The sequence below is a fragment of the Bison bison genome, unplaced genomic scaffold (genome assembly GCF_000754665.1).
Source record: "Bison bison bison isolate TAMUID 2011002044 unplaced genomic scaffold, Bison_UMD1.0 scf7180017864224, whole genome shotgun sequence".
Lineage (NCBI taxonomy): Eukaryota > Metazoa > Chordata > Mammalia > Artiodactyla > Bovidae > Bison > Bison bison.
The window spans coordinates 5,315,489-5,339,411 of record NW_011494796.1 but is presented as its reverse complement, the minus strand read 5'-3'; the positions used below and the strand labels follow the sequence as shown (position 1 = coordinate 5,339,411).

Here is a 23,923-nt window from a genome sequence, read left to right as displayed (position 1 = left end):
GTTTTATTTCAGTGAACTGAAATGACATTAGGAAATTCAGATTCTTAGCATTTAATCACAGATTTTTGTGTCGTCCCTCTTACACCAAATAAATATAATAATAAGTTTTTTAAAAACCCTAATGTAACAGGGGTTTAGAATTGTGGCATCTCTTATTCTAAGGAATCCCAAAGTATGTAATGAAGTACCATATTAGTAGTATGTGATCAGGTAAGTTCTGTATTTTTATAGAAGTAATATATGAGCATAGAAATAAATAGTAGAGGAAAGTTTAAAAATGAAAAGTTAACATCTTTTTATGCCCTTGCTTCTTTCCTAGCCTTCATATTGAGTACTTTTTTTTTTTCCATTCAGTAGCAGGTAATAAATCAAGGAACTTGCTCTTATATTAACAGTCAACATGTACAAATTAAGATTTCTCTAATGTAAAATTTCTCGTGTTAATGGTAATTGAGATTCTTTTAAAGAGTGTATATTTAGAAATCAGTTATATTTTAAATTTAATTTGGAATTCGTTTAATTGATGGAGATTGTTTTTAAACTATGGTTCATATTTTGAGCAAAAATAAACCAATGGTATATTTTTCCATTGATTTATAAGTGTTCTGTCAACAATTTTGTTTTCTCATGGGAATTTCAAAGAGATAAACTTGAATGAATCAATTAGAAATGTATTTACACTAAAAATTATCACTCTAAAATTTTCCCCTATTTTTAGTTTAGAAAGTGAGATGAAAGCAATCATTATTATAACAGTATTATTCATTTCAGGTAGTGAGATGTGGATTGCTTGTAGCTATTCTCTGCAATGTAGTAGAATTAAAAAAATAAATTTTTATTCTGGGCTATGATACAATGATATTTCTTGAGACAGTGATTATAATAGTCTCATACCAACAATGGACACCTGGTGGTCTCATTCAGGTCAAAGCCTAAAAACTCCATTGTGCTACCTTAGTAAAGAGGATAAAAGCCTACCTAGAAGAAATCTGTTGAAATAGGCAATCACTAAAATATAAAATGAAAATCTGTGTAGGTTGTCTCCATAAATCTTATAGAATGAGTAAGATAAAGGATTTTTCCAAGTGGTCATCCATGTACTGACACAAAGCAATAATAAAGATACAAAGTTTTAGAATAAAAGCCTTTAAGTTTCTTAGACAGAATATATCTGAAGAAAAGACATGTCATTTTTCTCTAGTAGTAGTTATAATTGCCACTTAACAATAGTTTCTTAGATACTTTTTCTTATCTTCTGCAATACTCTCAGTGACATTTTGCTAGGTATGGAACCTCAAATGTCATATTGACTATTTGGTTAGATAAATAATAAACACCTGGCAAATAACTTATTTTGAAGAACATTCAATGAAAGTTTAGTGCACAATGTAGTCACAGGCAAAGTACCAGGTGAAATGTCAAAACAAAGTGATTTTCTGTTTTGAAGCAATGTCTTTAAGATTTTAAAATTTCTATTGGGAAAGAATTAATTGAAAAGCTTGATACCCAGACATAAATATTCAAGCTAAATCAGTTTCTATTGTGTTTCGTACGTGTCATGTATTTCAGAGCATTTTATTTTGAAGCTTCCACATTACATTTAATTATCTTTCATAAATAAGAGAACTTATTAATTGCTAGTTTGCTGTTCTTAATTTAAAATGTTCTTTTTGTTTATTGCTTATAACAGGCAAAAGAACAGTTAATAGATTTTCTCAATGAACTTTTTGGTATTGTCAGTATTATTTGTGATCTGTGTTTTAGTGTTACTTTGGCTTCTGTGTATAAAATGGATTGGAGGGGCCCAGAATGGAAGTAAGAAGACTAGTTAAGGAGGCAGTTGATGAGTTCAGGCAAGAGAGAATGGTGGTGCTTGGTTCAGGGTGGTAGGAGTGGAGTCAGAGAAGACAGATTTGGTACATATTTTGCAGTGTGGCCTGTCATGAGGCACTCAGCAGCCTCTGTTCTCTATTTTTCTCTACCTGTAGATGAATTGCCAAGTTATAGTAGTGTGCCCAGATTTGGTCATTACCCAGTTCAAAAAATATTATCCATAAAATAAGAGGGATTATTTTATATATATCCATTCTGAAGGAGATCAGCCCTGGGATTTCTTTGGAAGGAATGATGCTAAAGCTGAAAACTCCAGTACTTTGGCCACCTCATGCGAAGAGTTGACTCACTGGAAAAGACTCTGATGCTGGGAGGGATTGGGGGCAAGAGGAGAAGGGGACGCAGAGGATGAGATGGTTGGATGGCATCACTGACTCGATGGACATGAGTCTGAGTGAACTCCGAGAGTTGGTGCTGGACAGGGAGGCCTGGCATGCTGCAGTTCATGGGGTCGCAAAGAGTCGGACATGACTGAGCGACTGATCTGATCTGATCTGATATATATTATTTAATAGAAGAGATCTGGTCATTTGTTAATTACTTATTCTTCATTACTACTTATTTATCTATGGAAAGAACCAACATGTTAGGCAAAGTATTGTGATCTTAAAGATGTGCTAGCCAGAGATGTGTGGAGCATGGGGTGCCTGGGTTAAAGTTGTTGATGAGACAAAGGGCTGCCTCCTGCAGAGAGCTTTTCCCTGAAAAAGCTTTTTTCTGCAAAAAGCTGCTTACAAAAAGATATTTATATTCAGATTTTACATTTAAAATATTATGTAGTATGATAAGCTGAAAAATAAAACTATTTATTGATTTTCTACCATATACCGTTGAATTATATGAGATATTTCCTGTAATCATTTGAGGGATATGCTGTTCTGTCTCCTTTTTACAGGTGATTTTTAAGTTAACATCAAACCAGTGATCTAAATATTTGAGTAAATAACCCAAAACTGCACAGCTGATGGTTTGAACCTGTTTCTGCATACTGGAATATGTGCATTTCACTGTACAATCAAGCAAAAGGGAATGAATCTAGAGAGGAACTTACTGTGTATAGAATGGAGTTTAGCTGGCATTGAAATATTGTCTTTTATTTCTCTGTATGCTCTTCCTAACTCAATGTGCTTTGGATCTCAATTTAGAGCTGTTTTTAGTGGTACCGGAAAAAGCCAGTGCTTGAAAGTATCAAGCCTTGTTATTGACTCTGTGGTCACTGGCTTGGCATGGAGTGGGCGGCTTCCTTCCCATTCCCATTTAAATTTTAGGTTAGGTCAGTATGCATCAGCAGAGAATGATGATTTAAAGGAGACTTATTGTTTTTTTGTTTGAAATAGGCACTGTAATGTTATTTTTAGGCTCAGTCTAAGTACTTATATGTGGCAGTAATGAAATCATTTTCAGGATATTCTATAAGTAGCTGAAAAGTTAAGGTATTGTATATTTAGCATGAAAGTAAATAGTGCAAACAACTGAAGTTAGGATTATTGTAAGCACACTAAAGAAATAAAGTGTCCAAACTGATGTTTACTTACTGGGAAGTGATGTCATGACCCAGGCCAGCTGAAAATAAGAGGATTCCACTTGTATTCCAAAAAGAATGCATTGTAACTTTACATCAGCAGTACGTCATTAATTTCAAGATGGCATAGCAATAAATATTTTGAAGGTGTCATGAGACTAATTGGTAATAAAATTAATTGTAAACAATTTTATTAAAAAGAAACATAGTACCATATTGAAAAGACTTCAAAAAATGCAAGTAAAACATTATTAGAAATCTAAACAGCTAAGAACTGATTAAAGTGTATGAATTTATATTAAGAATAATTATTCTGATTTACAGTGTTCAGATGATCAGCATATGGAATTTTTTAATGTACATGTTTAATTTATGTATTATATTTCATGGAAATGTTATTTTTAGCTTTTGGAAAGAATTTTTAAAAAATAATTTTTGTGTTAGTGTTTTTTTTTTTTAACATAAAGGAAAAATCACCCTTTTGAATTACGTAGTCATCTTTACAATAAAATACAGAAGAGTCTCAGCACTCTCCTTGATTCCTTTATGCCCCCTTGTACCATTCGTCATATGCCCTGCCAGGCCTCAGACCACTATTCTGTTTGGTACTTCTGTGTGCTGTGCTCAGTTGCTAAGTCGTGTCTGACTCTTTGCGACCTATGGACTGTAGCCTGCCTGGCTCCCCTGTCCGTGGGGATTCTCCAGGCAAGAATACTGGAGTGGGCTGCCATGCCCTCCTCCAGGGATCTTCCCAACCCAGGGATCGAATCCAGTTCTCCCACATTGCGGATTCTTTACCATTTGAGCAGGATATCATATAAATGGAACTATACATAAGTACCCTTTGAGTTTGACTTCTTTCACTTAGCATAATGCATTTGAGATTCAATCATGTTGTTATACATATATATATATATATATGTATAACATATATATACATAGTTGTTATGAATTCCTTTGTATTCTGTCCTAAGGAGCATGTCATCTGTGAATAAAGAAAGTTTTACTTCTTTTCTAGTCTTGATACTTCTTGTTTGTTTTGCCTTACTACATTTGTTAGATACCTGAGTAGAGAGAGTGGATATTCTTGGCATGTATGTGTATTGTTCCCCTAAACATAGTCAACCATTATTCTCTTGTTATTTTCAAGATTTTCTAGTCTTTCACAGTTTAGATTGTCAGGAGAAATATCAATAACCTCAGATACACAGATGACACCACCCTTATGGCAGAAAGTGAAGAGGAACTAAAGAGCCAGTTGATGAAAGTGAAAGAGGAGAGTGAAAAAGTTGGCTTAAAGCTCAACATTCAGAAAACTAAGATCATGACATCTGGTCCCACCACTTCATGGCAAATAGATGGGGAAACAGTGGAAACAGTGGCTGACTTTATTTTTCTGGGCTCCAAAATCACTGTGGATGGTGATTGCAGCCATGAAATTAAAAGGCATTTGCTCCCTGAAAGAAAAGCTATGACCAACCTAGACAGCATATTAAAAAGAAGAGACATTACTTTGCCAACATTACTTTGTCCATCTAGTCAAAGCTATGGTTTTTCCAGTAGTCATGTATGGATGTGAGAAGCTGAGTGCCAAAGAATTGATGCTTCTCAACTGTGGTGTTGGAGAAGACTCTTGAGAGTCCCTTGGACTGCAAGGAGATCCAACCAGTCCATCCTAAAGGAGATCAGTCCTGGGTGTTCATTGGAGGAACTGATTTTGAAGCTGAAACTCCAATACTTTGGCCACCTGATGCGAAGAGTTGACTCATTTGAAAAGACCCTGATGCTGGGAAAGATTGAAGGCAGGAGTAGAAAGGGACGGCAGAGGATGAGATGGTTAGATGACATCACCAACTCAATGGACATGGGTTTGGGTGGACTTCGGGAGTTGGTGATGGACAGGGAGGCCTGGTGTGCTGCGGTTCATGGGGTCGCAAAGAGTCGGATGTGACTGAGCAACTGAACTGACTGACAGTTTGATTATGATGTGTATAAGTTTGGATCTCTTTGTGTTTATCCCTCTTGGGTTTTATTGAGCTTCTTGGATCTTCGGTGTAATATTTTTCATCAAAATTTGAATTTATAGCCACTATTTTTAAAAATACTGTTTTTCTTCCTTTTCATCCTCCTTTGCTTTTTATGGGAATTCTATCACACATACGTCTTTGCAGCTGGTTTTATCCTACAGATCTCTAAGACCCTGTTCACTTCACTTCAGTCTTTTTTGCAGTTTCTCTTTGGATAAATTTTGTTAGCAGTTTATACTAATTTCTTATCTGCTTATTCAGGTCTACTTGTAAGGCTTTCTAATGAATTTTCTTTTCACTTGTACTTTGCAACTCAAGAATTTCCATTTTCTTGTTTTTCTTTATTGAGAATGTTTTCTGTTTTTTGAGTCATTGTCATAATTTTATCTCATTCTTTAAACTTTTTCTTTTAGTTCTTTCAATATATTTATTATAGCTGCTCTTTATTATAGCTACTGTCATTGTCTGGTAAATCCAACATCTGGGTCCAGTTCGCATCAGTTTCTATTTTCTATTACCCATTTTTTCTTGAGTATGGGTTGTGTGTGTATTAGTCACTCAGTCGTGTTTGACTCTTTGCAACCCCATGGACTATAGCCAGTTAGGCTCCTCTGTCCATGAAATTCTCCAGGCCAGAATACTGGAGTGGGTAGCCATTCCCTTCTCCAAGGGATCTTTCACACCCAGGGATCAAACCCAGATTTCCTGCACTGCAGGCAGATTCTTTACCATCTGAGCCACCAGGGAAGCCTGAGCATGAGTTACACTTTCCTGTTTTATTGCATATCTTCTAATCTTAAAAAATTGTACATTTAAAAAAATATATTGTAGCAACTCTGGATCCTGATTATTTTTTCCTACCTGAAGATTGTTGCTATCTATTTATTTGTTTATCTTAGTAATTTGCCTGGACTAAAAAAACATGAAGTTCAGTTCCTCCAGTGTATGACTGATGTCTCTGTTTGTGTTTTTTTGATGTTTTTTTTATTATTGTTTTTGCTTTAATTTTTATGATTTGGCCCTGTGTCTGTGTAACGTAGTAGTTGAACACCTTAATCTAGTAAGGCTCTATGCCGTGTGTTTGGATTCAGAAACACATTTAACATTTAGGCAATTTTCGAGTTTCCCCAGCCTTTATTTTCTGTTGAGGCCTGTGTTGTCTTCTGTTCTCCTGTGCAAGTTCGTGTAGACCTGGGATACATAAATAGCTTGAGCCCGCTGTGGTCTCCCTTGAGCTTGCTCACCACTCTAGTCAGCCTGGGATATGTGGAGAGTCTATCAAATGCTTTCTCACCATTTTATATCCTGTTCCTCCTTGTTATATTTTTGGCTTATCTGCCTATTCCCTTGTTTGTGCCAACCAGCAACCCCTCAGCTGATAAAATTATTGGTCTTCCATGTTTGCTTGTGACCAAGATTCCTAATTGTTATTGGCAACAGTACTGGCTATGGGTTTTTCACTTTCATTCCAAATTAACCCTGTGACTTTTGTTCCAAGTTAGCCCACTCCATCAGTAAAGCTGTTGGTTGTTTGCAGCCTACCCTGCCATATTAGAACTATTATCCTAACCAAGCTGGATGGGAGAATGGGAACCATCCAAAGGAAGCATGCCACAGATTTCTGTTCATCATATCCAAAGTGCAGTCGTTTTTCATGAATAAGTTATTCTCTGTTGAAAAGCACAGGTCAGTTTCCAGAGTGCTGAAATTGTTGCTTTTGATAATTTTGAGTGATTTTATAGTTGTTTTTTCAGCAGAGGATTTGACATCCTCCTCATTCCATTATACTAGAAGTTCCAGCTTTGGGGGATATTGTTTGCATGGTATGTTTGTATTATTTATGTTTTGTCCATCTATGTATTTATACTTAAAATGGATTCCTTTTAGATAGAATATACTGAGGTCTTATTTTAAAGTGCAACCTGATAATCTGTATTATTAGGTGTTCTTGGGCTATTGGCTTTTAATGTTTTATTGATCTTGTTAGATTTAGGCCTGCCATTTTGTTATTAGTTGTCTGTTTGTAACATCTGGTTTTATTTCTTTGTTTTCTTTTCCCTGCCTTTTTTAGTGTTATTTGAGTATATTTTTGTTTTCTGTTTTAATTCATTTATTGGCTTTTTAGGTTTATCCTTTTTTTTTTTTTTGGTATTTATCTTATTTTTAGTTATTGCTTTAGGGATTGCATTAGACCAATCTTTCAAAATTGCTTCAGAACTACTTTTACTCTACCCACTAATCTTTGTTATACTTATCCTAAGTAGTTTATCATATATTGAAATGCTTTTAGCAGTTACGCATAACAGCTTAAAAGGAGAAAAGTGATAGTTTGCTATATTTACCCAGATATAACTCTTAAATTTGAAGACATAATTCTAAAGCTTCAAAACTTTGGTTAAAGATGTAAATTTTCAATTTTAAAAAGCTCAGCAGACCCCAGATAGGATAAATTCAAAGAAAGCCATTTACAGATACATCATAATCAGTCTGCTAATGACTAAAGATAAATAACCAATCTTGAAAACACCTAAAGAAATAATGATTCAGATAATTGTAGATTTCTCCTCAGACACCATGGGAGGCTGGAAGATAGTGGAACACCAACTTTAAAGTACTGAAAGTAAAGAATGGTTAGCCCTGGATTCTGTATCTAATGAAAAGAATTTCTGAGAATTAACAGTGATAATAAAGACATTCCCAGAGAAAAGGAAAGCTAAGAGAATTTGTTGCCAACATACCTGCTCTAAAAGAAATAAAATCTCTTCAGGCTGGTGGAAGTGATATGATCATGAAGCTTGGATCTTCAGGAATGAAGGAAGAGCAGCAAAATATATGAGTATCCTGTTGTCCTGGCCTCAGTGTAGCGTCTGAATTTGACCAAATTTGCTAGATTTCTGATCCTGAGCCCATACTTTGGACTCTGTTTCTGTATTCCTGTATGATACGTTACCACCCCAGGTTTATTTCCTGTCTCTTGTGTTTAAGTTAGAATCTTAGACAAAGTTTGTTTGACTCTATTGTTTTCTAAAAATGTGCTTCCCATTAGCTGAGCTTAACAAGTGTATATTTTTTTAATTTTTTTGAGATAAAGATGCCACATATAGTCTTATATTTGTGGCCTATTGTAAAATGGTCATGAAAATTACGTTTAATTTACTTCTCCTGAAAGGCTATTTAATTTTATTTCACTCTCTTTCCCAAATACTTTCATAGGATGACAAAATTATTAATTTTCCAACCATATTGTATTTAGTATTCCACTCAGTATTGTAATTGGAGTAATAATTAGCTCAGTTTTCTTCTAACAGATGAAAAGACCTATATAGTAAGCTACTTAGACAAAAATGTTCTTTGTTACGTTTGTTCTTTTAATGCAGTCCTGCATGTTTAAGTCTTATTCATCACTTACAGGGAGTAAGAAACGTCAGGTCTCTTTTCTCTTCCCACTCCTTAGTATTTTGACCTTTCATTCATACTGACACTGTGTATTCTCATTTTCTTTGTCACAAGTGTTATTAATTTTAATATCTGAAAATGTGTGCCTGTCAAAGTATGAATATTGATCTGTTAAAAAGTAAATAATCAAATGATAGGAAACTTAAATTCATAATCACTTATTTCCCCATTTCACAATACAGTAAGACAGTACTGAATCAAAATGGTGGGCAGTTGCAAGCCTTAGTAATTTTTTCCCTGCCCCCCACACCCCCGCCAGCTTTAGTAATTTTTGCAACCATGTCAAAACACTATTTTATGCATTTAATTATTTTTGAAATAATAATGAGAATAGTTTATTTTGCTTGCTCCCATGTGATTTTTGATGGATTTTTCAAATTCCTTTAAATAGGTGGCTTTATAGGTACTGCAATTCAGAAGTATTGATACACTTAAAATTTTTTTCCTACAGAAAGAATGTTTTTAGCATTGACTTAGAGTATAATAGTCTAGAAACTTGAAAATGGTCTTTGATTTTTTCCTGTTTCACTATTTTCCATTTCCAACCAAACTTACTCTCTGCTTTTCTTAAAACCTCTCTGGAATTTACCTTTAAACTCTATCACACTGCCTTTGTTCTCATCAACTGTCTCCTTGTTTCCCCAGCCGACTCTCTCTTTTCATTTCATTGCTTTCTGCGTATTTACCATTTTCATATTTCCCAAAGAGTCCCTTCATCCTTTGAGAATTTTCAGGAAGTGTTATGTTCTTACTGTAGTAAGTTCAAACTTCTCTCACCAATATTCATTATCATCCATGTCTCCACCAAGCCCTCTGTATTGAACTTATTTTCCCCTTTTTTCCCATTGGTATCTTTGGTACTTGTCAGGTCTCCAGTAGTCATTGTGCATGTTGTAATTATCTTTTTACTTGCATGCCTTTCCTTATGCTTTCAACCCCATCTCCATGCCTGGCTTGAAATGATATATCCATTTTCTTTTTGACCTATTCAAGTTCTCATTTCCTTCGATAAATTTTGCAAAAGCATCTCCAGCCCATCATCTAGCTCTTTTTTTTTAACCCCTGAGCTCCATTCACACAGTGTCTTTTATGTGTAATGTGATTCTCAGTGGCGGAGACCTTGTCTTGTTCTTCTCTCAGCACCTGGTCCCGTGGTGTGTAAGCTGATTGGTTGCATTTCTGTCCCATTTCACTCCCAGAATAACTTCATAAAGTGAGGTCAGGAGATTCCTTGTTTCCTTTTGTTTTTGTTCAATTCTAAAACATAATTCTTCTGTCAATTTCTTCACCCTCCATGCCCCATCAGAAGCAATAAGATAGGCAGGAAGACTTAGCTAGAGGAAATACTAATGGTGCTAATGGCGCCAAGGGTGAAATTGACCCCCTTGTGCATCAGTTTGGTAAAAATAGAACAAAACTCTTACTGGGAATCACAAACATTCACTGAATCCTGTCTCTTGTCTTCAAATATGTCTTTGTGCAGTATTGGGGAAATTAGAAAATAAAGTGTGAACTTCTCAGCTTATCACAAATCTCTTCTAGATATTAGTAAAATAACTAGAAATTAATGTATTTTTGCGCTTGTATTACTTTTATAAAAACAGTTATTAAAAATGTTCCTGTTAAGAGTAAGTCCATAACAAAGACTAGCAAACTTTTTTGTAAATGATGAGATACTAAATATTTTTAGGCTTTGCAGGCCACCTATAGTCTCTGTCATATATATACACACACGTACATATATGTGTATATGTAGTTGTTGTTGTTCTTATCATTGCTGTTGACTTTCACCACCCTTGAATATGACCAGTCTCAGCTTGCATGCATTACAAAAGTGGACCGTGGGTCCGGACGATTTTGCCTGTGAGCCATAGTTTGCCAAGCTGTTTGCCAATAAGAAAAGCTAATCTGTGCAAATGGCCATCTAAGAGGGCAGAAGATTTTCTCTCCTATGGAGAAGGCATTGCTCATAATAATCCAAGGCCTGAACAAACTGAATGTGTCCGGAGGGATGTGTTCAAGTGGCCGGATCACGAGAAACCTTAACCTGAGAGGAACAACTTGTACAACAGGTCAGGTTAGATAAGTGAGAGAGGGCATTACCATGGTCTTCAGCGTGGGAGTCCCATGAATGAGAGGAGCAGACTCGTCCTGCACAGTGCTCCCTGTAGAGCCTCAGTGAGATGCGCAGGCCTGGGCAGAGTCACGTCCTTCCCGTAGAGAGAGAATGGTTAGCAAGACTTCCTTTGCTCTGAATGCTTCCTGGTGGTTTTCCCTGAAAAGGATAGATATACCTTGTAAAGAGCTCCCCTCCCACCCACCTTCAGCCGTGGTCAGTTAGTGTATGAGGGGAAATAATTGTACTTGTCATGGAATAGATTACAAATATAGGCACCAGTAATAAAGGAATATTGGAGTTAAATGGGAGGATTTCCTTTGGGTGGAATTAAAGTGAATCTTCATAGGAAATGTACATTTTGGGCTTTAAAAGAGGAACCACACAGCTGGACAATATCTAAAAATGTTACAATAATTGCATATTATTACCATAATTTTTACTGTGGTGAAAATTTCAAAAGCTATCCTTGTGCTTAGTCCAGAAATGTTCTACTTAGTTCACATGAACAAGGTGTACTTACTGGGATACTGTAATATATATATTTTTAAGTCTCCTACTATCTACTTCAATAGAAGGTAAAAAAACCACTAAAGTAGCAAGAACCAGATACCATGAAGTGATTGTAATTGTTCTTTCACATTTGCAATGACTTTTTGATTCATCAGGAAGCAGAAGCCATAGTAACAGACTTGGCTCAGATTCATCGCTTTGTGTTTCTCCTTTCTCCATGCCAGCACTTTTCCCCTGTTAAAAAAATTCTGGCAGACTAATTTAAAGATATCTACTTAGGTTGGATTATTTGCCTGCTGGACCTAAATCCTGCATTTCAGTCAGTATTCATGTCTGTGGAAGTAGTAGCAGCTACTAAATTTATTTAGTTGAACTGTTACAGTATTGATTTATTTTATTTATTTAATTAATTCATTTAATCAGGATGCAATTTATCTTAATTTTGATTTTGGTTGTAGAGGTTGGCGATTTGAAGGAGCTGCAGACACTAGACATTTCTACCAATCGTTTGCTAACTTTACCCGAGAGGCTTCACCTGTGCCTTTCTCTGCAGTACCTCACTGTGGACCGAAATCGTCTATGGTGTGTGCCGCGCCACCTCTGCCAGCTGCCCAGCCTCAATGAGCTCTCCATGGCTGGAAACCGTCTTGCATTTTTGCCACTTGGTAAGTAATCCTATTTGTATGGCAGTGTAAAACATCTAAAGAATAAGATGGAAAGCCTTTGTTTCCTTGACTGGGAAGGATTAGTTTCCTTTATTGTGTTTATGTTGAAGATGCTTCTCTAAATTCATTTTTGCAATGAACAAAGCATCATTCCCAGTTAACAAATAAAGTTTATTTCCGTTATGGATTTCATATGTTAAAATAACCTGTGTTAAAAATTTATTTAGAAAAAATATGAAATATGAGATGATTTACTCAGAGAAAGGAATTAAAATGTATGTATATATATAATATGCAAATAGGTATTATATATGTATATTTTATATATATAAAACTATAAAACTGACAAGTGGTATTGAGCAAGATGAAAGAATAGCTACTGTGCAAATATATCTGCTTAGACGTTAGCTTCCATGTAGAAAAAATGTCATTGAGTATCCTAATGATTAGTATTGCCAGACAACCAGACTAGACAATTTTAAAGACTTTTGAACTGCCTGCTGAGCTAGAAATGTCACCCTGGCTAATAAATAACGTAGTGTGTACTATAGATTTCTGTAGTAGCCCATTTCAATATAAGATGTGTTAAAGAACACAAGCCTTTAATAAAATAATGCATTAATATTCACTGAGAATTGGATTATTTTGTTAACTTGTAAGAAACAGAACTGCCATTTAAAAAAATTAAAATTTGAAGCCCCACAGAACCCTAAAATGTCAGAATAAGCATCATATGATATTATTCATAAAAGCATTTTTAAAATGAATAATTTATCTTGAGAGCAATGAAGTGAATAATTTACTAGTCCCTGAAAGGAAATATTTTCTACCATAATACAGTGCACAAATTATTTTCAATAAATTATATCTTTAAGAAAACTTAAATCCTGAGAGAATTGAAAATTATGAGAGACATGAGCATCAGTTTGAGTAATAAATAATTATCCAATTTAAGAAGATTACTTTTCTATAAACGTAATTAAACTCTTTTTTAAAATGAAGAAGCTAAAGTAAAACCATTTCAGAAGCAAGCTACATTCCTAAGAAATCAGAGCTTTCTTTCAAGTGAGCAAATTATTGAATATAAATTGATATTAGAAAATAAATGTACCCCTGCTGCATAAACCACAGTTTGTAGGACAGTTATAGTGGACAAGTACCAAGTTACAAATCCAAAGACACAAGTTCTAGACTGTCTCCATCACTTCATAGAGCATTACTTGGAGGAAATCACCAAAACCTCTCTCAGCTTCATTTTCCTTATCTGGAACCAGAAATGATAACATTTATCCTGCTCAGTTTAGAGTTATGTTGAAGGTACATAAGATAACTGTTTTTTATCTCCTCCAGCCGTGACTCCTCATCCCCCTAGTCAGTTCCGCTCATTCCTACCTGTTGTTTCACCAGGGACACAGTGCAGCATGTGCTGGGATGACAGGGGTGTTGGGAAGCCGTCCCTGCAGATGGCTGACCACTGTTAACATTTGAGGTGCCAAGGGGTGTGGTGACACAGCAGCTGGCCCGAGTGGCAGTGGCTGGTGCAAGGCGATAGAAATGGCTGTGGGTGGAGGGTAGAGTCCACTGCACTTTGCCCGGCTGCTTTCTGCTTTGACACCTCCCTTATGCCCTGAGGCATCTTCTCTATACACCGTGTTGAGTGCTGTTGTGGCTACGGACGTGGGCATCTCTTCTTCAGCACTGTGTTCAGTGGTGAGGAGAGCCTTACCGATTAGTTTCTATCTCCAGGCTTCTTGTTGCCCCCAAAGCCTTGCTGAACTTGTTAATATGTTATCAAAGAGAGGCAAGAAGGTCCTCACTGGGTTCTGAGCAGGGTCCCTCCCAACATTCAAGCTCTCCATAACTCTCAATCCTGGGACCATGGACAGCCAAAGATGCAGAAGCAGCTTCCACACTCCCCAGGGCGCCATCCCAGCTCGTGAGGCTCTCAGCCGTGGCCGGACACAGGCCTGTGGGCAGGCTTTCCTCTCTGCTAGAAAGTCATACAGGCAGGAGGATCTGGTGAAGACCGTCCAGTGAGAAGGAAGCAGGCTGCCTGGATCAGTGCTCTGCCCTGGTCTCAGACCGGGTTCTTTGAGAACAGCATGAGTAAAGGGCCAGATAACTGAGACAAGCTCTGGGGGCCTTTCTTCACTGGTGGGTTGCATGGTCTTTGTGAAGAAGTGGATGAGACAACCAGAGAGCTACAGGGTGAGGTTGCCCAGAGGGCTTCAGGAGAGCAGAGACCACATACTCTGTGAAGATGAAGTCGAAGCTGACAGAAGTATCAGCAATCTTCTCAGTCTGATTATGGTTTTTGATTTATTGTCTTCAACACCATAGAAGGTAGATTTAGAAAGGGAATTTAATTAAGTCTTTAGGAAGAAAATAAGTTCATAGCTGTCCTTCCTTCCATGGACTGTGTGCTTGAAACCTTTCCTTCAGCTCCTTTCTAATACAGCAAAACTGTCTAATGAATGCTAAGAACTATACAAGACAGGGTAAAACGAGCAGGCACCTTCTCGCACCAACTTTCCTCAGAGAACTGAATTGTTGAAAACAGCATATAGCCTTTGTAATGTAGTTAAGTCAGATACAGTGTGAATACACATACACACAACTCAAGGTTTCAGATAGAAGGCTCCTATGTTTAACCATGATTCTAATGCAGGAGCTGAGTGCTTATGAAATATCTTTAATATCTTTGATATCTCTGCCTGTAATCGGAGGAGAGCTACTTACTGAATTCAGTTTCTTGCCACAGAACTTTGGACAAAGCAGTTTTTAGGACAAGGCAGTTTTTTTAATGGGACTTTTCTGTCAGATTATAGCCTCTTCATAAAGCAGTTACAGAAGCTATAGTACAGATGACTTAAATCACTTATAATACTATCTAAATCATTAACACCCATGGAGTGTGTTCTTTTTAAGATGAAAAGTTGTATCAAGAAAGGAGGATGTTCCTGTTATAGCTATACCATGACAGCTGAGTGACAGACTAGTGTACACACAGAAGCTCTGTTCCCACTGTTGACTGTCAGTGAGGAGGAAAGGAAATTAATCGCATGAGCCTTGTGCTATGAGATTTAATAGAGGTCTTGTTGATTCAGTATAGCTCTGTAGACTAAATAGCTCATAAAGATGTGACTCTCCTCTGGGCTTCTGAAAATATAGGAAAATACAAAGAAAAGGATTTTTCCCCCTAAGGTGTTTTTTTTTTTTTTTAACTAGATTTACTGCTCTTGCAGTAAATCTAGTTAATTTTTGCTCTTGCATAATTAATAAACCATTATTCAGTAATGTTTACAACTAATTTAATGTTGAATAATAGATACAAGTTCTGTGAGGTTGCTCGTATACAAATTGACTATGGAAGAGCATTCTTTAGTTAGCCCCCAGGAAGTGCTGTGTCAGCTAAACTCAATGTCAGGAACTTCTGTAGTTTAAGATAACAAAAGCTGCACCCACGATGGCAGGTGGAATTTCTGAGTATTAATTTAGAAAACAGTGAATGAATTCTTAACCAAAAACATTTGGCAAGTGACGCTGAGATAAACAGAGTATCCTGGTGTGTGGACTCCCATGTCGTAAGCCTAAAAATTAGTGAGAAAATAGCTTCCTACTATTGGGAAATTATTCCTGTTTCTAAATCAGTCCAAGAGTTGTTGTTCCTTGGACATTCTAGTAGTAAAGTATTTATTTTCTCAGGAAAAGTTATTCTGTGTGCCAAGGACTTGGGCTGTGAGTAAAATGATAGCTTCTTATTACTGTGGGCTATATCCTGTAACTTTTATAGGGATATAAAAGTGTGCTTTTTATCACATAACAGGAGATTACTCTAGTTTCTGTGGTAGCTGTAGTCATTTTTCCTTTGTAGGGATAGGATACCTTGTGTAGGGTGAAAAAAAAGTTTATGCCAAGTATCGGTGCAATTTTAGAAAGTAGTTTGTAGGCACTTTCAAAGCCCATGCTGAAATCGTTTTGTTGTTGTTGCAAATGGTATATAAATGACACAGTTTTTAAACTACACTTATTTTCACTATTGCTTCTCACTCCTGCTTTCTCTGTATCTGCTTAGAAGGTCAGGAAAAGAATTGCTGTTTACTGTTTTTTAAGAAAATATTTAAATCCACAAAGTGAAGCTATTCAAACTTAAACTCCAGTATGGACACCAGATGGAAACCAGTTAATAATTCCTTAATCTCAGATTTAGAGATGAATGTAAACTGTACTTTACTGAACCGTGGAATGTATTTGATCTGCAGCTTGAAGAAGTACTGCATTGAGGTCATTGTTTAATGGGAATAATCTGCAAAGTTTGTAGCCTTAAATACGTTTCAGTGCTAAAATGTTTTTTTCTGGTTCAGACCAGAAGCCCAGAGGTTGGAATCAGTCTTATGTTTGAGTAGAAGGTATCTTCTGCTTTCCAAGGAGGGACCCAAAATCATGTTCTGTAGGGATTGTTGGGCAGGTCTCCAATCCAAGGCATAATGAAAAAGGAGAAAAGAAAGGCTTGAAAACAAGGTTCAAAAACTAGTAGTGGGAAGAAATGAGAGAGACATATTCTATTAACTAAAGTTCATATAGACCCTATTTCAGGAGCAAAGTTGTAACTCTGGAATGTGTATTTTTTCAAGAAAGAGGGTGTTCAATTCTTCTTTTGGGCTCCTTTCTTTGCAAGTATTTATTTAAGAAAAATTTGCATCCTGGTGTGACTTACTCATCTGACTTTTTCCACTATCTTAATGAATCCCCTCTGCTTTATTTTTTCATCATTTCAGACCTTTACTCTTGCCTTAAGGTTTTCTTAGGGTGTAAACAGGATTATTTAATATGATAGAGTTTGATAGGATTATTTAATATGGCTTCTCTAGTGTGGGCAGGCACTGACTTTTCCTGTGCTACTGTATGAAGAGGAAAGTTCACCTAGAGTAGGTGGGCTTTAAAGGGACAAGTGTGTATTTTTCTCAAAGTTTTTGGAATAGGATTTGGGGTAGGCAGTGATTAATATGAAAAAACTGAAACTGTTTTCCTCAACTATCAATTAGGAAAAAGAATTACTACTCATTCTTAAAAAGATACAGATGTGGAACCAGAATAAGTAGTGTGAGGGCTAGATTCATGAGCAGAATCTCTGCCAGCAAAGTTTTTGTTAATTTGTTTTTTTAAATAGTGACAAGAATGTGCAGTACAAGCAAAGTCTGGAAGATGTTGTCAATTGACAAGAGTCAGTCATAGTTCTCAATCAAGTTCTTAAATTTGGGGAAAAAGAGAACAGGTTCTAGTCCAGCTGAGCAAGAGCTGGCGGTCAGATGCAGAGTGAAGATGTTTGCTGTCCGTGCTGGCTCCCCTGGCTGGAAGAAGTGCTCCTGTATAGTTCCCAAGCCTGTGCCGGACAGTCAGCCTCAAGACTCCTTCTCTAGGATCTTCTCTGAAGGAATTCTTGGTATTTCTTGAAATTGCTGTCCTAAATCTGTAAGTCAGAACCACCCCACCACTTATCTGATCTTTTAACAAAAGTGGAAGGATGTTTTGTTCATCATTTAGCTCTTTGTCAGTGTCTCCTGGTATCACACCTGGATGTTTGGGCAAGCCTGTCCTCAGGTGCCCACTGCACCCATGCCATCTGCTAGGTAGTGTTACTTCCTGTGTTATGTAGGGGGGCCCTGCTTGTATGGAAATGATCTGTTAAGGGAGGCAGCTTAAGTAATATCATGGTGAAGGAGACAGGCATGCTTTTATTCATTTATTTCTGCTGCACTGCATGGCATGTGGGATCTTATGTTCCCCGACCAGGGATTGAATCCGCAACCCCTAAAGTGAAAGTGCAGAGTTTTAACCTCTGGACCTCTAGAGAGGTCCCAGGCATCCTTTTAAATTCCAGCTCTACCATTTAATAGCTGTCTGATCTTGAGCTTAGAAAGGCTATTTAGCTTGTCTAAGTCTCAGTAATGGGGTAATGTTAATACCTACTTCATAGCACTATTGTGAGAATTAAGATCTATTTAAAACATTTGTATCGCTCATAAACACTACATAAGCACGCAATCAACATAAACTACCTTTATTGTTTGACTAGACGGGAAGAAAGGGCTGGTGGGAAGAAAGGGCTGGTGCAGTGTGTGTCTTCACTTTTGTACCCCAAGCATCTAGCAGAGTGTCATGCCCACTGCCTGTAATAATGTCCCTATTACTTGACTGCAATGCAAATAGAGATGCTGCTGCTTGAATATTGAAACCAACTGCAGAGAAAGCCTTCAGTTATTCAGATTCATTGAAATCAATTTACTTTAACATTGACGATCTACTTGTGTAAAGTATTAAATCATAATTAAATCATAATTCACTGTGAAATATTATTTAGTAAAAGTTGAATAGACCAGAAAGAATATGATTATGTAAAAGATTAAATTGTTGTATGTGTATGTCTATTTAGAGAAACTAGCACTTTGAATAATTAATGATTCTGAAAAAGTAATCAAAAAGTTCTGTGTCAAATGCATCATGTAGGGACTTAGTTTTAAAGATGATTTGGGAATACGCTGTAAATTATTCTGAATTCATTGTGAAGAAACTCAGACTTTATAGTAAATAAAAATGTGATTGTGACTAAACTGATTTATTGAACCATGATAATTGGAATAACATTGATGGGACATTCCAAACAGCCTGCTGCTGCTGCTGCTAAGTCGCTTCAGTCGTGTCCGACTCTGTGCGACCCCATAGACGGCAGCCCACCAGGCTCCCCCGTCCCTGGGATTCTCCAGGCAAGAACACTGGAGTGGGTTGCCATTTCCTTCTCCAATGCATGAAACAGCCTACTTCAGTCTATTGCTTTCATGTTCTGGTTTCCATTGCCCCGTAATTTTGTTGAATAGAATACATCATTCACCTTTTGATAAAATAAATGAGTTTCATGCTGGTCATTGTGCAGTAAACAGATCCTGTTTGGTCTGGCGTGTGCTGTCATCCTGTGCCTGCTTCTGCAGTATGGTTAAAAGAGCAGTAGCCTCGACACAGAGGAGCTTTTTGTTCCTTCTTCAGCCATGTGGACTGCATATGCCAGGGCCTTGAAGTCAAAACAGAGAGAGAAAGAGAATTGGAGTTTATGCAGGACTGCTAGCTTTTGCTAATTTTTAAGTAACAATACTTTGATCTCTGAGTCTGAAAGAAAAAAAGGGAAGCATTTTAGACACAGAACAGCACTTTAAAAAGCCACATGAAAAAGTTCTTTGTTGCTTTAACATCTATGCAGATGGACAACTTCCTTGATTTATAAAATTCATGTACAGAGCAGTTTTTGCACAGGAACTTAAAAGTATTACTGCAATATCCAATATTATTTTTTGAAAACTCTTGGTCCATTGAAATTAATGGGAGAAACAGCTTATTAGCTAGTAAATTAATGATCTCTTCCAAAGTTAATTACTGGGTGAAGATTTTCTGTTATAAGAATAGAAGAAATAGCTCAAAGCTTTTTCTTGCAGAAAAGACTTAACATTTCAAGAGCATCATGATTAAAAATGTCATTCCATTGTGCTTGGGGTTTTGCCAGTTGACGGGCTTGGCGAGAGCACACTCTCAAGAGGCTGTCACAGCCCTGCCTGTATAGCCTGTGACCTTGCTGAGTGTTTAGGTGTCTGCCTCGCCAGCAGGCTGTGCTGTGTCAGCTTAAAGCGAGGATTGCCTGGTTTTCTTTAGACTCCTACACTCTGTTTTGTGATCTTCACTATATATTCAGGAAAGAGGTAAAAGACTAAGATGTTGAGTACCAGCTGTTATTCAAGGGACTAGATTGTTGATTCTTCATAACAAGCTCATGTCATAGGTATTATTATCTTCATTTCACAGAGGAGGTAACTGGCTTGGAGTGTTTGATTGGAAAAGCAGGGTTTCAGAGTCCGAAGCCCACAATATCTTGTAATTTCAGTACTGCTTTTTCTTACTCTATTTGACATTGTGTTGTTTGCACAGTTCGAATGTCTGTATTAAATACTTGTGTCTGTGTGACATTATACTGGTTAAAGTATAATGTATATAAAGTGTAATGTATAATTATAAAATATAATGTATATAAAGTATAAAGTATAGCTTTGAACATAGTTGATTCATGTTTTCTTTTACCTTCAGTAGAAAACAATTCATCCTATTATGGGCATATATAAAAAATTATATTCCATACACAAATTGGCCTGGAGGTATAAACAGAAATCTTTGGAATATTGAAAACCTGAGATGAGGTCTAAACCAAACTATTTTAAAATCATCAACTCTTCATTTTTTTCTCCTATAAAACTAGGATAGGAAAGAAAACTAAACTATAGAAAAACTAGCCAGTGCCAGCTTTTCTTTAACTTTGTATTATGATCATTACATGTAGCCCCATTCAGTTTGTTTCCTGTGTCATGTCCCACTTTGTGTCCTTGGCTTAGGGAGATGAATCACTGTCTCCAGAGGCAGTTGCCTCCAACTCTATTCTGTGCAAATAAAGTATAGAAAAGAGTGCCTTTTGCTGCATGCCAAAGAGAATTCTCTTTTAATTGGCCTTGTACTGTAGGACATATTTCCAAATGTGTCACTAATAATGAGAATAATAATAACTGCCATATACTGGAGAAGGATGTATGCCAAGAATTCTGCTTGTTAATTTATAAACTTTGTTAGACTAAAAGTAAGGGACAGCATTATTTTGCTCTTTATACAGACGAGGAAACTGAATATATACATTTAGTGAATTGAAGAACTAAGATTCAAATCCAAGTTCTCTGACTCCAAAATTGTATTCCTGCTCTATTAATTATTAATAGTATTATACGCTCCTTACTGCTCCATCAACTCAAAGAATCTTTACCTAACCTATGGGCTCTGACAAGCATATTTCAGATCAGACTTCATTTGTATTTCATCAGTGTAGTTTCAGTTTTTTAAAAATTTCAAACTTTTCTGTATGCCTTTAAAGTCTGCAGATTTCTTATGTGATGAAAGGGTTTGTATACATATCAGAGAAGTAGTGAAAAAATACAGAAGAGGAATTTTTAGTTAAATTTTGAGGACTTTTTCATGGCAAGGAGATTCTGGTATTCTATGTATATTTTTCCCATCTGTGTTTTATAAATTTATACCCTTTTATACTAGTAGATATGTTTATACATGTTTACTAAAGTAGCAGTACATATTATTGTGGCAATTATTTAAAAATTCTTATGCTTAAACAACATACTGTATAGTCGTTTAAATTTCACAGATTACTTTCACCTTCAATTTTAACAACTTGATAAAGTTGAGGGATTAGGCACTATTATTCCATTTTAACATATGTGCATGTCTGTAAAGCTTTTGATTTCTCCTTCAAATCTGAATGAAAGTCTTACTGAGTATGCTTGGTTGTATGTTTTTCCTTTTATCAATTTAAATATTTTGTTCCATTCCCTTTTGACTTGTAGAGTTTCTGGTGAGAAATCAGCTGATGACCTTATGGGAGTTCCCTTTTATGTTACTTGTAATTTTTACCTCATTGCTTTTAATATGTTATCTTCATCTTTAATTTTTGTCAGTTTGATTACTATGTGTCTTGGAGTGTTCCTCCTCGGGTTTATCCTGCCTGGGACTTTCTGTGCTTCCTAGACTTGGTTGACTTTTTCCTTTCCTGTGTTAAGGAAGTTTTCAGCTGTTATCTCTTCAAATATTTTCTCGGGTCTTTTCTGTCTTTCTTCTCCTTCTGGGACCCCTATGATGCAAATGTTAGTGTGTTAAATGTCGTCCCAGAGATCTCTTAGGCTGTCTTCATTTTTTTTTTTTTTTTCATTCTTTATTTTAATATTCTGTTTAGTGGCAGTGATTTCCACCATTCTGTCTTCAGGTCACTTATCTGTTCTTCTGCCTCAGTTATTCTGCTTTTGATTCCTTCTAGTGTATTATTCATCTCTGTTTGTTCTTTAATTCTTCTAGGTCTTTCTCGAACATTTCTTGCATTTTCTCCATTCTTTTTTCCGAGATCGAGAATTCACTATCATTATTCTGAATTCTTTTTTCAGAAGGCAGCCTCTCTCCACTTCATTTAGTTGTTTTTCTGGGCTTTTATCTTGTCCCTTCATCTAGGGCATAATCCTCTGCCTTTTCATTTTGGTTAGCTTTCTGTTGATGTGGTTTTCATTCTGATGGGCTGGGGGTTGTAACTGTTGCTTCTTATGTCTGCTGTCTGTTGGATGACATTAACAGGCTTGAGTAAGCCTCCTGAGGGGAGGGACTGGTAGTGGGAAAAACTGAGTCTTGCTCTGGTGGGCAGTGCTGCCACAAAACCAGCTTTACAACAAATGCTAAAGAAACTTCTTTAGGCAGGAAACAAAAGAGAAGGAAAGACCTACAAAAAAATCAGAAACAGTTAAGAAAAGTAATAGGATCATTGTTGTTGTTGTTTGGTCACTGGGTCATGTCCCACTCTTGTGACCCCATAGACTCTAGTCTGCCAGGCTACTCTGTGGGATTTCCCAGGCAGAAATACTAGGGGCTTGCCATATGTTAATAATTGCCTTAATGTAAATGGATTAATTGCACCAACCAAAAGACATAGACTGGCTGGGTATATGAAAACATGTGCATGTATGCACTTCCATTTACCACATCCCACTACTTAACCCCCTAAATTGTATGTAATTATTTAATATTTTTTGGTTTATAATGTTTCCATTATGGCTTGCAGTTGTGATTATCTTTTATTTTCTTCTTTGACTATTGATTATGAAAACTGATAAATGTCTTTTACTGTTGTGATTATGTAATTTCTTTAATTTTTTTATGTATGTATTTAATTATTTATGTAATTTATTTATTATTTAATACCATTTATTATGATTAGTCAACAGATAATAATAGAATTCTATATCACTAAAACTACCATTTAATAGAAAAACCTGATACCACTTTTTAAAATCCAGATGCACATTAGAATTATCTTGGAATTTTTTTGAAAACTATTGAGTGCCCAGGTAGTGTTTTTTTCTCCAAAGCTCCAAATATGATTCTAAATTGTTTAAAAACAACTGGACTGTATGATGATCTTTTGCTTTCATCTAGTTTGTTTTACTTTTTCTATTTTATATTCAGTGCTCTCATTTCATTTAGTTATTATTTTCCAGTTTCTTTCTTTTTTTGTTGTTCTTGTTCAAGCCTTTATCAAGTATAGGAGAAAAGATTTTGTGTGTGGTATGTGTGTGTGTCTAGTATGTATAATATATTTTAGGAAACGAGATTTTCCTTAGCTAAAAAATTTGACATTTTTAGCTCCACTTGTTTGACTAAGTTTGAATGTAATGCTTTAGTTCAGTTCAGTTCAGTTGCTCAGTCATGTCTGACTCTTTGAGGCCTCCATGTCCATCACCAACACCCAGAGTTCACTCAAACTCATGTCCATTGAGTTGGTGATGCCATCCAACCATCTCATCCTCTGTCATCCCCTTCTCCTCCCACCTTCAATCTTTCCCAGCATGAGAGTCTTTTCAAATGAGTCAGCTCTTCACATCAGATGGCCAAAATATTGGAGTTTCAGCCTCAACATCAGTCCTTCCAATGAACACTGAGGACTGATCTCCTTTAGGATGGACTGGTTGGATCTCCTTGCAGTCCAAGGGACTCTCAAGAGTCTTCTCCAACACCACAATTCAAAAGCATCAATTCTTCAGTGCTCAGCTTTCTTCACAGTCCAACTCTCACATCCATACATGACCACCGGAAAAAC

General features: G+C 36.4%; 1 protein-coding gene across 3 annotated transcripts in view; it reads left to right on the top strand.

The window, feature by feature from the left end:
• The window catches only part of LRRC28 (leucine rich repeat containing 28), a 194,870-nt gene that overhangs the window by 102,482 nt on the left and 68,465 nt on the right, over positions 1 to 23,923 (top strand). For 2 of the 3 annotated variants that reach the window (XM_010845835.1, XM_010845834.1), the window contains exon 6: positions 11,986 to 12,192. The exons of the other annotated variant lie outside the window; for it this stretch is intronic. In XM_010845835.1, coding sequence (XP_010844137.1) covers positions 11,986 to 12,192 — 207 coding nt within the window. The remainder of the gene's footprint in view (positions 1 to 11,985; positions 12,193 to 23,923) is intronic. 3 annotated transcript variants of the gene reach the window in all.